The sequence below is a fragment of the Corvus cornix genome, chromosome 3 (genome assembly GCF_000738735.6).
Source record: "Corvus cornix cornix isolate S_Up_H32 chromosome 3, ASM73873v5, whole genome shotgun sequence".
In the NCBI taxonomy this organism is placed as follows: domain Eukaryota; kingdom Metazoa; phylum Chordata; class Aves; order Passeriformes; family Corvidae; genus Corvus; species Corvus cornix.
The window spans coordinates 109,642,511-109,655,835 of record NC_047056.1 but is presented as its reverse complement, the minus strand read 5'-3'; the positions used below and the strand labels follow the sequence as shown (position 1 = coordinate 109,655,835).

The window sequence follows — 13,325 nt, the reverse complement described above, 5'->3', positions numbered from 1 at the left end:
CACTCTGGGCACAGCAGCCCTAAAACATCCACCCCTCTGGGGTTCTGTGCTTTCTGAGCATTGGCATCAAGGAAACAGTTCCAGAACTGAGCTGATTTCACCTGACTACAGCTCTGAAATACTGCTTTCAGTAACTTGCTGCGTACACACTGCCTGTGAAAATAAACCCACTTTGTGTACCTCCAAGGATCAGACCACAGGGACAGATGTTTGCTCTAACATGCTTGGTAGCATCCTTTATTGCAAAAAAACAGTAATGGAGGTTTGTTAATATGATTCAGATCAGGATTTCATTATGGAAAGGCTGATACCACTATTGAATTTATCATTTTCACAACCTTGCAGCAATTTTTGTAGTTTATCATCTAATAAATACTTATATCATCTTTACTGTAGGACAAACATGCCATGAAAGGTTTGTACAGCAGCATAGATATGGTCAACACAGCATCCATGGCACTATTTAAGCAGGGAAGAAGACTGGGAAGTAAGCCTGTTAAATTTCCATTTTACAGAACAACAGGACCCAACCACTGCACATTTGTCCTTCTCCCAGGTGCAGGTCAAGATTGTGTTGTTCACACTTCTGACTGGTGTCCCTATCCCAGCCCATGGCAGGGGGGTTGAAATGAGCTGATCTTTAAGGTCCCCCCCAACCCAAACCATCCTATGATTGTATGAAAAGTCAATTTATACAACACTTCATCTTTACAACAGGTTTGGCAGTGCTGGGTTAATGGTTGGACTGGATGATCTTAAAGATCTTTTCCAACCTAAATGATTTCATGAATCTGATTTTTCTGCCTTTTTTTTTTTCTTTCTTTTTTTTTTTTTTGGGACTGCATTTCTTGAAGCAGCATTGCTGCAGCTCTTGACCAAGAAAGTCTGGAAGATATTTTTTTAGTAAAAGAAACCAGAATCCTATTGGTAACTGATAGCTTTTTCCATATATGGCAGCAAGATGGGAAACAAGAAGTCTGTTATGTAAGAACTGTGACCTAAAATTCCTAGGTTCTATCACACTTCCAGTTACTTTTAACAAAGGCACACACTATGCAGAGTCCAAGGAATATTTGGGATGCATACAAGTTGAGACCATTCTCCCCCAGTCATCTGCCCCCCAGTTCAAGTTTGTTTTCCAGAAGTGTTTTAAATGAAGCCAGCACTCCATGCTTGACAGCATTATAGCAAAGATATATTTTAACTTCAGCATTTCCAAACAAGAAGAAACAAAGAAAACATTTGACATCTGTATGCTCCACAGTCAGTAATGAAACACATCATGCATCATTCTTGGTTTCCAAGCTTAAGTTACAAGCAGTACACAGTGTACTCAGATTCGCCTTCCAGTAAAGTTGTTTGTACATCATACAAAGTATCATATACACAGAAACCAAATCCCACCCAAAAAGGTGTCTGCAAAATGTCACATCAGAGAAGAAGTCTCTATTTTTCTCCAGTGGCATCATCTGTGCTTTCAATTTCATTAAGCTCACACCCAACAACTTAAAACAGTTGGGCAAATGTCCTAACAAGGAACTACCCAAGAGATACCTGCAAATGCACCTAAGAATAAAAGAAATGTTTGACCCTAAACTGAAATACCCAAATGCTACAAGATTCCCTTCATTTTTTTACAAAGTTTTATTTTGCCCTCCTCTAAGAAGGGCCTCACAGTGCAATACAGAACAATTATATCAACAATTCTCATGTTCGTGTCCTCAGCCTACTCTGAGTATTATTGTTCCCAAACCTTTTGTTGGGGGCAACCTACTGCTCTTCCCTTGTTGCATATTTGGACAGGTACGTTTAAGTCCCAGATAACTGAACAACACTGACAAACTTTGCCCCCTCCTTAAAACCAAGGGTCACTTTGGCTGACGATAGAACTACACTTGCCACAGTTAAAGTGGAGTTTAAGGAAAAGCTCTGAGATTACAACCCAGTTATTTTTACATCTGCCACGATCACTGCTATGAAATTACTGCAATAAGAATTTCTACTAAAGCAACATGTTCCAAAGTGCAGAAGCTACAGGTGAGGGGTATGGCATTGTTATGACAATTGCCGCTGTTATTGCCTTATCAAAGCCTGCAGATCTTCTTTAAACACACACTAAGTTTGTGCTACAATTCATTTTTAAGCTGCCAACAAGCAAGAAAAGGTGGACTCAATGCATCAGTTTCCTGTGTGCCATCCACTTTTTGGAAGGTGAGTAGGGAAGGGATTAGTAACAACTCAGAGATTCGGGTTTCCTGCTCCCATTTCCCCAGTCTCTGAACACTGCTGTGAACACGGTACTGCTGTTGTAGTTCAGCTGGAGCCCCTGCAGCTTTAGCTGTGCCAGCAAATTCAACTTCAGGCACAGCTAATGGCCAGCTGCACTAAGAATCAGCCTTACAGACATTTTCCTTCAGTGTTTTCTTAAGAAAATGGCAATGCAGGAAAACAAGGCCATTCACAACATAGTAACAGCACTGAGCCAGTTGCAGTTCACAGGATTTCATATACATCCCCCAAATTAACGGCTGTCTTCCACCAGACCTGCATTTTTCCTGCCTTCCTAAAGCTACTATTACAGCTGAACTTCCAGAATATCCCTTAAGTTGGGCTATTTCATTGCCTTCCCTCTGAAGCATTCGCTGCTCCCAGATGTGGCCTCTGGAAATGTCCACATCTGTCTGCAAGACAGCTTGGTGCTAAGCAAGTGTCCCTGCCATCACAGAGGAACCCAGCAGTCTTCATTAAGTCTGGAATTTAGCCCAGCAAAATGAATTCCGTACCCCAGCCCTCCCCTTGCAGAACTGTCTGTCAGTCACGCCCTTGGTTTGGCAGAGCACAGCCAAAGCCAAAGTGTTCCCATCCTTGCCCTCTGCTGGGCGCTGTGGATACAGCCATCAATTGCACTTTAAAATACTCAGTCTGCTACGTCTGCACGAATTTTGAAAGTTTCTTTCTCCTTCAGGCATTGTACTCAGCAACAAAGTGATGAGAAATACTATCATCTCACCCAGGGAGAAGGGGAAAAGTCTGACAATAGACAACTTTTCTCACTTCTGAATATGTTTTTCATATACACCTCAGCAGCAGCTTCTCACCTACCATTTAAGTGAGCTCACAAAAACCCCCACAACTACACTAGCAAGAAGATTTATTGCTACACATAAAAGAATGTGAATAATATGTACCTTTGTTAACTCAGAATTAATATTTTTCCCTAACAGAGGCTTTCCTCTGGAAAAACAAACTCCAGTCTTACACCTTTTTTTATTAAAGTGTGCTTTTTCAGACTTAACGTATATGGCTTAAGATTTATACAGCTGCCCTTAAACTGCATGTGTAATCCTGATCATCCCATTCCAAGGCCCATGCAGACACAGCAGATAAAGCACAAGACACAAGTCAAACTCAGTCTCCAACATCAGACCAGATGCACACCCAGGGACAAGCCTGACAGCACTTTGAAACCAGCTTGAGCATCCATGTTCCTTAACTTATTCAGAGAGAACTTACTCAGAGAAAAGGCTCCATTTGGATATACAGGTGTGGTGCTTGTATGTGTCTTTATCCTGCCAGCTGCATGGAACTCCTAGATTTAGTGCAGTGTACAGGAAATAGAAAAAGTAAAGATCTACATTTACCTAAAATCGTATCTAAAGTGGTAAAAACCTGTATTTACCGAAATAAAATTTTAAAACATTAAGAATCAAGCAGTTTAATGCTGATTGCTAAAGGCAATACCACTTAGATTCATTTTTTGGGGCTACAATTAACACAGTAGTTGGAAGAAATATACGTAACTCCAAACTTAGACACTTAGCACTGCATGACCTAGCTGAATAATAATGTTCTTTTCTGCAGGATTTAACCCACCAAGTTATCTGTAATAGTGATCCATGCAAAAGCTTCCTTGGGCAGAGAAGAAAAAAAAAAAAACCCAAGGAAGTTTAGTACCATTCAGTGACTTGTTAGAATCAAAGAGACTCAAAAAACCTCTCAAAGAATAAAAGAAAAAAAAAGGGTGGGAAATGAAATCACCATTTAATAGTCTGTGAAGTGCACCCCAGTTTATGTTATTGTCCTAAAATTAGCCATAATAAGGTATTTGAGGTCTGTTGTCACTACAGGTCTTCATACACACAGAGCTTTCCACGTTTACCTATGGTATCTTCAACCCCTGGAAGATGAAGTGACTGCAGGGTGAAAAAGGAACATGCCCTCTCTCTGCATACCTGGTCTGTACATGCCCCAGAGTACCAATGAATCAGCACCCATCTCCATTCACTCCACATATTTATGCTGATCCACCTCCATTGTTTATTTTCTTTGTAAAGGCTTATTTTAAGCCTCAAACAGGAGGTGTTTGAGGTGTTATCCCAGGTGTTATTAATCTTGCAGCAGTGGCTGGGCAGCTTCAGTGTGTTGGATTTGCATGGAATTTGCTTGGGCGAGGACAAAATGCTTAACAAAAACTGCAGTAAAAACCAAAACAAGCAAGCTGCCCAGGAAGACTCCTACAACAGTGGAGTAGGTGTCTGCTCCACGGGCTCCAGGAACTTCTTCAGCAAGTATATCCTTCACAGCATTGAAGGAACCATTGTTGGGCAGTGGGTTGATGCCAAGAAGATGACACAGTAAGGGGTACAAGTCTGTCGCATTCATGAATTCTTTGGTGACATTCTTCCTGAAAGCAGGCCCAACTGCCAAAAAAATGGGATGCATTTCTGGTACAGTGTTGTCATATCCGTGATTACCAACTAGAAATAGAAGATAGGTAAAGGTCAATATCCCGAAGTTGCAAAACAAGCATTGAACCTTTTCCTAGAATTAGCAGAATGCAGAAAAGGCACAGCCATCAGTTATCCTTAGAGAGGTTTAGAAGAATTGTTTTGATTGACAGCACAAATGTCTCCTAGCACATACCAAGTCTCAGAACTACAAAGAGAAAAGACCTAAAAAAACCCACAATGGAGAACACTATTTGGCAAAGAGGGGAAAAAAAGGTGAGCTCATATGGCAGTAACACCATTGTCAATGCCACCCTGGGTACACCCAAACTTCCTTAATTTTCCTCAAGGAAAAACTCCAACTTTGCAACTGGTCCAGATCTCTTTGAGAAAATTAAAAAAAAACATGTAGAGTCAGACTGTCCATGTGACTCTGAATAGACACTTTGACATTTTGTCCAATTTTGTGCACCATCAACTCCTCAACAAGGAAGAAGAACTCACTGGTGGGTGTCCAGTGCCCATTCCTGACAGGGGCATTAAAAACAGGGAACATGTCAAACACATAGGTACAAGAAGCTGCTCTCAGCAGCTACTGAAAAGCTTGTTATGTCTTGCTGGTAGTGGTCTTCAGGTTCATAACTAGCACCAAAGTTCAAAAGGTTCTCAATTAGAAATGTAAGAACTGACCACATGACCCCTGTATTTTAGGTAACCAAGAAGTTACAGTTCACTGTCTCCATGCTACCTATAATAAATTTCAAAACTTCAAGGTGAGGAACTTGAAAGTGATCAGGGTTTTATACCTCCAAATCACTTAGAATGCACTTTTTCCTCCAAGGCAAATGAAATTCATTGGTGTGCAGTAACACAATATCCAAGACTCTTTGTAGCAATAGAATGAGGTTACTCAAGTGTAGCACCCACACAAGCTGAGGATTTTCAAAAAGTCTTCTTCCATTTCCAACCCAACCCTTCTCCAGTAAGTAAGTAAACATGATAAAACAACCCTATTCACCCTCTACTCAATACATTGTTACAACTTTCTATTTTAATCGCTCAAGAAGTGCTTGTTGGTTTGCTACATCCTGAAGGACCTCAAGTATGGGGCCACTAAAACACGTGATTGCTCTTATCTCAGTAAATTTAATGTTTAAAGAAACAGTAAGTGCAGATCCTCCTCCCCTAAGAGTAGGGTGCTTCTCATCCCATCAGGGGAAAAAATTATAGATTTTACACACTTTAGTTTTCCCTCCCAGCCTTACAAATAAAAAAAAAAATGAACATTGGTTGATACTAGGAGAGAAAGTACCACTTAAGGTCTCTGCCTTGGAAGATACTGCAAAACACACTATAAAGACAGAATACTTACACAGAAAACTGTCAGTCTTATTATGTACAATTTCCCATCCTTTATCAGCCACTGCTAAGATGGGCTGAATTTTACTGTTGTGTTTGTAATGAAATCTATCTGGAATCTGCTCCTTTTTATATACAGTCATGTTGGGATGAGCGTTGGCCAAAGCTTCATATACTTCATCCACTTTGCCTTCAAACAAACAAAAGAGACAAAAGAAAAAATTAAACATACCAGTGTGTTTACTGAACTCATCAGTAGTTAAAATACAGCTGAAAGAAGAGGGCAAAATGCCCCAGAAGGGTAAGAGACAACAGTGTGCACAGAAGTTACTGTGAGAAATCCAGAGCCTCAGTCACGGTAACATCCCCCTCAGCACCAGACTTCACAGCCTGTTCCCAAGCAAGAAGTGCCTTGCTAATTTTAGAAAAACCCCTCATTTCACAGTTATCAGAATGTAAGCTTCTCACAGGAATGAGTTAGAAAGCATTGAGTTGTCTCCTAGAAAAGGAGCCAAACTCTCCTAGCTCCATGCAAAGCCTGAAAGCAAGAAGACAGCTCCTAAGCCTGTTTGTGAGGTAATGGCTGCATTCAGGCCGAATTCTGTCACCCAGCTGGCTGTGACAAGTGACACTTTTCATCTATTTTAAAGCAGTTTGTTTGTTGCTTTCCTTTGTTATTCAGTAACAGCCAACAGCATGAGCTACTCCTCTGTATTCCCAGTGCCTTCTCCTTTCCCTTCCCTAGTCACAGTGAACACAAACCCTCAAGAGCTCTACTAACACTGAATAAAAAAGGCATTTTGCAACCTCAGTTTTAAGTTGCTTATTTCCAGTTTCTGAGCTTGCCTTTCCAGTAAAAGCCACTGAAGAACCACAACCAGTTGGACAAGCTGGCTGGAACACCAGTGCACAGAAAGGAGGAACAGAACAGAGAGCCAGGAACACAAGAACAAGTTCAGGAACTGACATCTGAGCAAATTCCTTCACTCCCCACCTCCACTTAAAGCCAGATTTCTATTGCGGGCTGTGCAGTGCACACAACAGATTCCTGTGACACACCAAATCCCTCAGCCCCATGACTCAGGTAAATATTTGTGTGACATGTGCAGCTGAATGCACAGTGTGTCTGCAGGCCCCTTTCAGCCTGCCATTTCCAGCATCCAAGGAGTTCTGAATGGATCTCATGGAAAAAAGTTTGGGAGAAAGTGGCCAGTGTTTCTAAAGAAATCATCTTCCTTCTTCCTTTTCCCCCTCAATTCCCAGAATAGAGTATAGAAATTCTGAAGGAAAATACGTTAATGTATATTTCTTATCTCAAACTGGCACCAAAAAAAAAAAGAATCACAAAATTAAGAGGCAAAACAGAGGTCAATATGAAACAGCAAAAGCTAAGACATCAGCGATAGTTACAGGAACAAGAAGAGGGACTCTAATGCAGCATTTCTAGGACTATATCAGTTATAAAGTTAATTTTGCTATGCCAGTTTTCTATATGGGATGGCAGGGAGGAGAAGTCCCAAATATACCAAACTTGATTTTATGTTAATTATTTGAATTATTATATTTATATTAAATAAAAGAAAAAGGCCAGCATCACCAGCTGTGCTACAGGTACCTTTTTTGTGAACATCTAATTAGTTCCCCACACACACTGATATACCAGCATAGTTAAATGATGGCTTTAATCCATCTCTTGGGGAAGCAATATGCAGCCAAACCATTAAATGAAATTGCTGCATTTTAAAGCATTCAAACTTTTTCTCAGTCTCACTAAGTTTTACCATTCCCTTGGTTTAAGAAAGACAAATGGAATAACAGGTGAAGAATCAGTGTTATGTACTTAAGCATATGTTAGCTCATACCTAAACTGGCAGTGAAACTCATTGTTTTATAATAAAAATCACAGCTGGTATCATGGAAGAACAGAATTTTAGCTGTGCTCAAAACTAATTCTTGTTTATTGGTAGTGTAATAAATACCTGAATCTCTGGGCAAAATCAAATCCAAGCTGTTTCTGAAATCCACCAAAATGGCTTTTTTACTGTTCTGTCATCTAATTGCAGCAGAGATACTGTTTATTTTCAGCATTTAGCAGATGGGAGAATCAAGTTATGCATCTTCAAGTTCTTGTTTACTGCATTAGGGACATTTCAGCACTGAAGTTTACTTTTACAGCTTCTTTATTTGCTAATGAGAACATCCTGGTCAACCATGTTTGCCTCAATGGGGATGAAGCTCCCAAAGTTGGCTCTTTTATCACCACAGAGAGAAACAGCACCCAGCTACAGGGCCTGCCTGCGCTCAGACAGCAGAGGCCTCCGTTTGGGCATACTCACATTTTAGTCTGGAGTATTCTCCAGATTAAAAATGATGAGACACACTTGTTCATGCACTTAAAGGTCACTTAATTCTGCAGACACCCTCCCTGCTTGGGCATTAAATACAGAGTGCTATCTATCCATTAGTGATGCAAATGTTACAGAATTCTTAAAAAACACCTTTCCAGAAGGTCACCTGAAAACTCAACTTCCAAATTAGCACTTTGTTTGTGTGGGCAGGGGTGTTATTTTCCAGGTTAACACATCTGCACCAAGTAGTTTACAGTACTTGATCATCAAAATAAAGAGCAGATGCATTAGTGACAGTAAACATACACCTGACATTTCAGCAACCCTTAGGTGACTGTAACCAGATTTCAGATTTCAATTCCAACATTATTCTTGCCCATCTTTATCACAGTAAAAATGGTATGAATGTAACTGGCTGGCTGTTCAGCATGACGGGGGAAAAAACTCAAGTGAACTACAATAGCTGGCATCTAATCAAATAGCCAACACAGGCTTTCTTTTTATCAAAGATCCCCATCTGTTCTCAGTTTAGAAATATAATCTGTTCTCAGAGTTAGAAAGATAATTCTTCCACTATGGCTTCAGCATCCTGATGAAAGGCAAGATAGGTAACATTCAGGTGTTATCTATCTAGAGCACCATTCAGCCTTGATAATGCCATTAGATTATTTTACTTCTCACAAGGACTAAAGGATCCTTGGCAATATTAGTCAACAGCAAACAGATTTGCTCCCTTTTCTTTTCTGAAAGTTACTCCAGGCTTTTGACAGAGCCTGCAAAAAAACCAAAGGGATCCTGCAAGTGCTCTTTGTTCAAGGCTGATGTCCTACTGCCATCAGTGCTGCTATGCTGCTACCACCAACTCAGTCTATAAAGTTTGGATACTCAAGTATCTCCTCAGGGAACGTTACTGCTGTAGCTCCTACCTTCTTGTGGCAAAATGGCTACTGCAGGGGAGTGGTCGATGACTTTATAGAGCTCTCTGCTCACGTACTGATCAAGCTCAATGAGCCTTTCCAAGGATGACTGTGACATTCCGTGATCACTTGTGACTATGACATTTATCACATCCCACAGCTTCGCTTTCTTCAGTTCAGAAATGAGATACCCCAGTTTTCTGTCAATGTCACTGATTATCGCTCCCATAAGTGGGTTTTCAGGGCCCAGAAAGTGGCCCATCTCATCAGGCTGTTCCCAGTACAGGAGACCAAAGTTTATGGGTTCTTCTGATGTAAACCAGGCAATGAGCTTCGCTACCCTGTCTTCAAAGGGAACAGATTCATTGTAGGGCATGTAATGTGTAGGCAAGACTCCATGTATCTTCACATCTGTTCCAGGCCACATAGCAGCACCAGATTTGTGTCCTTCCCTCTGGTTCGTCACCCATATTGGGGTGGCCTCTTCCCAGAACTTGGAGTTGTGGGTGTTCATTTTGTTCAGGGAGAAGGTTTCATTCAGGACAGGATCGTACATCTCGTTAGCGACGATGCCGTGGCTCTCTGCGTAGAGCCCGGTCACCAGGGTGTAGTGGTTGGGGTACGTCTTCGTTATGAACACGTTCGTGACCTGCCTGACGTGCACCCCGTTCTTCATGGCATAGTGAAAATTGGGAGTGGACACTCTGTAGATGTAATCCCACCGAAACCCATCAAAAGACACGAGCAGCACTCTGGGCTGGGCTGGCTGGTGAGACAGCGCACTTTGAAGACAGAGTAAGAAAATTCCCAGGGCTTTCCAATAACTGCTCATGGCTATTCTGGAAGGTATCTGTCCCCTCTTCTGAGGCAACATGGCATCTGTTGAGCAGAGACAGAAGTTGTCAAAGTCATGACTTAGTTTTAAAAGTGAGTGGTTAAAATATTCCTTATGTATTTATATACTCTAAGATATATTTTACAAAAGCAGGCAAGGACAAGGGAATGGCAGTGACAGGACAAGGGGGAATGGCTTCAAACTGACAGAAGGCAGGGCTAGATTAGATATTAGGAAGAAATTATTTACTGTGAGGGTGGTGAGGCCCTGGAACAGGTCTAGAGAAGCTGTGGCTGCCCCATCCCTGGAAGTGCTCAAGGCCAGGCTGGACAGGGCTCGGAGCAACCTGGGATAGTGGAAGGCGTCCCTGCCCATGGCAGGGGGGCTGGAACAAGATGACCTTTAACGTCCCTTCCAACCCAAATCATTCTGTGACTCCAGTTCTGATCCTAAGTCTCAAGGACATGAATTACTTCTAGCTATGACTGGCATTCCTTATCTAACAGTCCTTATTATGTCCTTATCTGACATAGGACACATAATTTCACATTGTATTGGGCTGTGCTCCCCTGCCCCAGTCTCCTCCTGTTCTTCCCAAACATCTTCTTGTTTAAAACTCAGTTATCTACTCAAAGCAAGATCCCTGTAAGAACCCTCACACAGAAATTCCCTGTCTGTAACTGACCTAAAATTTCATGCTAATATTCTCCACTTATTGCTCAACAGCATCACAACCACAAGACCAGATATTGCTAAATCCAGTTCTGCATGTGGGCTGTACCAATATTCCTCATAGTTCCATTTAGGTTCCCATTTTTCAGCAGTCCTCTGGGACCCAGTCACCACTGAAATTCAGCTGGAAAACAGTGAATTTGTAACAATAAATCCATCTTAATATTTAGAGTACATAAATAGCCTAGTGAATATAAGAAGTTACGGTGTAAAAAGCATCTGAATACCACTGCAACAATGGAATGGGATCTGTGGCTGCCCTATCCCTGGAAGTGAAGTTCAAGGCCAGGTTGGACTGGGCTTGGAGCAACCTGGACTGGTGAAAGGTATCCCTGCCCATGGCAGGGGGTTGGAATGAGATGAGCTTTAAGGTCCCTCCCAACCCGAACCACTCTGTGATTCTAGGATTCTGTGACTTGCAGGCAGTCAAATGTTACACCAAACTTGTGTGTCTCTAGAAATTAAAATCCAGGCTTTGAGTTCTGCTAAGAACAAACTGACACTCCAGAGATGTAATTCCCCTTTCAGCAAACAACACAGACCCAAAGGCTACAGATTCCCTCAGATCCACCTAATGGGACATTTCTTCCAGCTGAACCTGAAGGACACAAGGCCAACACGCTGCTGTGTTCATAGGAACACAGCTGCCAAATTAGACATAGCCCATAAATTCCCCTTCTGGGGAGGGACAAGTACACCTTGCAGCCTTCTCAAGTGAAATCAAGTCTTTACTTCTGAATTTTACACAGCTAATGACCTCATCATGATCTATAATTCTATTATTCCAACTCCTTAACTGCATGCTCTTAATAAATAATAAATGATGGGTGGTTTGGTTTTTTCCCCAAGGCCTCCTCATATTGTTTTCCCCTGGATACAACCTAAGCACATCTATTGACCCGGGTCTCTGCGGAACTCGGCACCAACAAAACCTGGGGGACCCGAGAGGCTCTGGGGGAACGAACCCACCGGACTGCCAAGGGCAGGAGCTGCCACACGGACACACGGACGGACACGACCGACAGAGAAGCGCCCCGGGCCCCGCTCGGCGGCCGCCGGAGCTCAGCACACGCGAACGCCGAGCCCAGGCCGCCATTCCCCACACGCAGCGCCCGCACCACCGCGAGCCCCGGGCCGGAGGACGCCGGGCACCCCCCGAGCCCCGGAGCCGCCCGCCATTACCTGAGGGGCCGCGGAGCAGCGGGTCCGGCCCGGCCCCACCCGGGAGCGGCCCCGGCGCTGTCACTCAGAGCGTGCGGGGCGGGACCGCGCGGGGGCGGGCCCGGGAGGGAGGGGGAGGTGGAATTGCGGACTCACAGCGTTATTTGGGTCGCGAAAGAGCTCTGAGATCAGAGTCCGGCCTTTGACCGAGCGGCACCGTGTCAGCTGAACCGCGGCCCTCAGTGCCATGTCCAGTCTTTCCTTAAACACCTCCAGGGACGGTGACTCCACCGCCTCCCTTGGCAGCCTATTCCAATGTCTAATCATCCGTCCTGTGAAGAAATTATTCTTAATATCCAGCCTAAACCTCCCCTGGCTCAGCCTGAGGCCATGTCCTCTTGTCCTGTCGCTTGTTATCGGGGAGAGGAGCCCGACCCCCCCCGGCTGCACCCTCCTGTCCGGGAGCTGTGAAGAGCCAGAAGGTTCCCCCTGAGCCTCCTTCTCTCCGGGCTGAGCCCCTTTCCCAGGTCCCTCAGCTGCTCCTCACCAGACTTGTGCTCCAGACCCTTCCCCAGCTCCCTTCCCTTCTCTGGACACTCTCCAGCCCCTCAATGTCCTTCCTGAACTGAGAGCCCCAGAACTGGACACAGCACTCGAGGTGTGGCCTCAGCAGTGCCCAGCACAGGGGGACATCACTGCCCTGGTCCTGCTGCCACACTATTGCTGGTGCAGCCCAGGTGCCACTGGCCTCCTTGCCCACCTGGGCACACCTGGCTCATGTTCAGCCACTGCCACCAGCACCCCCACGTCACAGGTGAGGTGTGTGTTTGGGGTGGGCTCCCCAGTACAGCCCTTGTGCAGGTGTCAAGAAGGGTAGGTTGTAAGGGTGTTGCTGCATGTCATAAATTTAATAGAAATTAAATAGAAATAGGGCTGGATGGGCTGTGACCCAACCCAAAAAACAAGGAGCAAAATTCATTCTCTGGACATCTGGAGGTGCTTCTTCAGTTAAAAAAGTAAAAAAGTTTTGATTCCGCTGTTTTTTTCTAGACTTTTTTCTCCTCTTCTGTTCTGAGGCTCTAAATTTTCTATTTGTTTCCTGGCAGATGCTTTTCCCCACATTGTGATGTCCAGACCCACAACTACGCCCTGGAATGGAAATGAATTTTTCCTTCCTCATTTCACTAGAATCCAAACTGCTGAACTGGACAGAAATCCAAGCTAGGTTTCCCACCTTTCCTTTGCT

General features: G+C 43.6%; 1 protein-coding gene across 1 annotated transcript; it reads right to left on the bottom strand.

Moving 5' to 3' along the window:
* Window positions 1-805: 805 nt before the first annotated feature.
* ENPP5 (ectonucleotide pyrophosphatase/phosphodiesterase family member 5) lies at window positions 806-12,197 on the bottom strand. The gene is made up of 4 exons (XM_010393209.4): window positions 12,101-12,197; window positions 9,361-10,230; window positions 6,100-6,276; window positions 806-4,757 (listed from the first exon to the last, which is right to left on the bottom strand). Exons 2-4 carry the CDS (start codon window positions 10,223-10,225, stop codon window positions 4,387-4,389), a joined length of 1,413 nt encoding a protein of 470 aa, XP_010391511.1. The 5' UTR covers window positions 10,226-10,230; window positions 12,101-12,197; the 3' UTR covers window positions 806-4,386.
* Window positions 12,198-13,325: the final 1,128 nt, after the last annotated feature.

Bases quoted from the DNA above. Each gene is read 5' to 3' on its own strand.
- ENPP5 (XM_010393209.4), bottom strand. From the start codon at position 10,225: ATGTTGCCTCAGAAGAGGGGACAGATACCTTCCAGAATAGCCATGAGC. The intron at 6,277-9,360 runs GTAGGAGCTACA...GTTTGTTTGAAG, and splicing joins AGCCATTTTGCCACAAGAAG to GCAAAGTGGATGAAGTATAT. The intron at 4,758-6,099 runs GTAAGTATTCTG...TTCTATTTCTAG, and splicing joins TAAGACTGACAGTTTTCTGT to TTGGTAATCACGGATATGAC.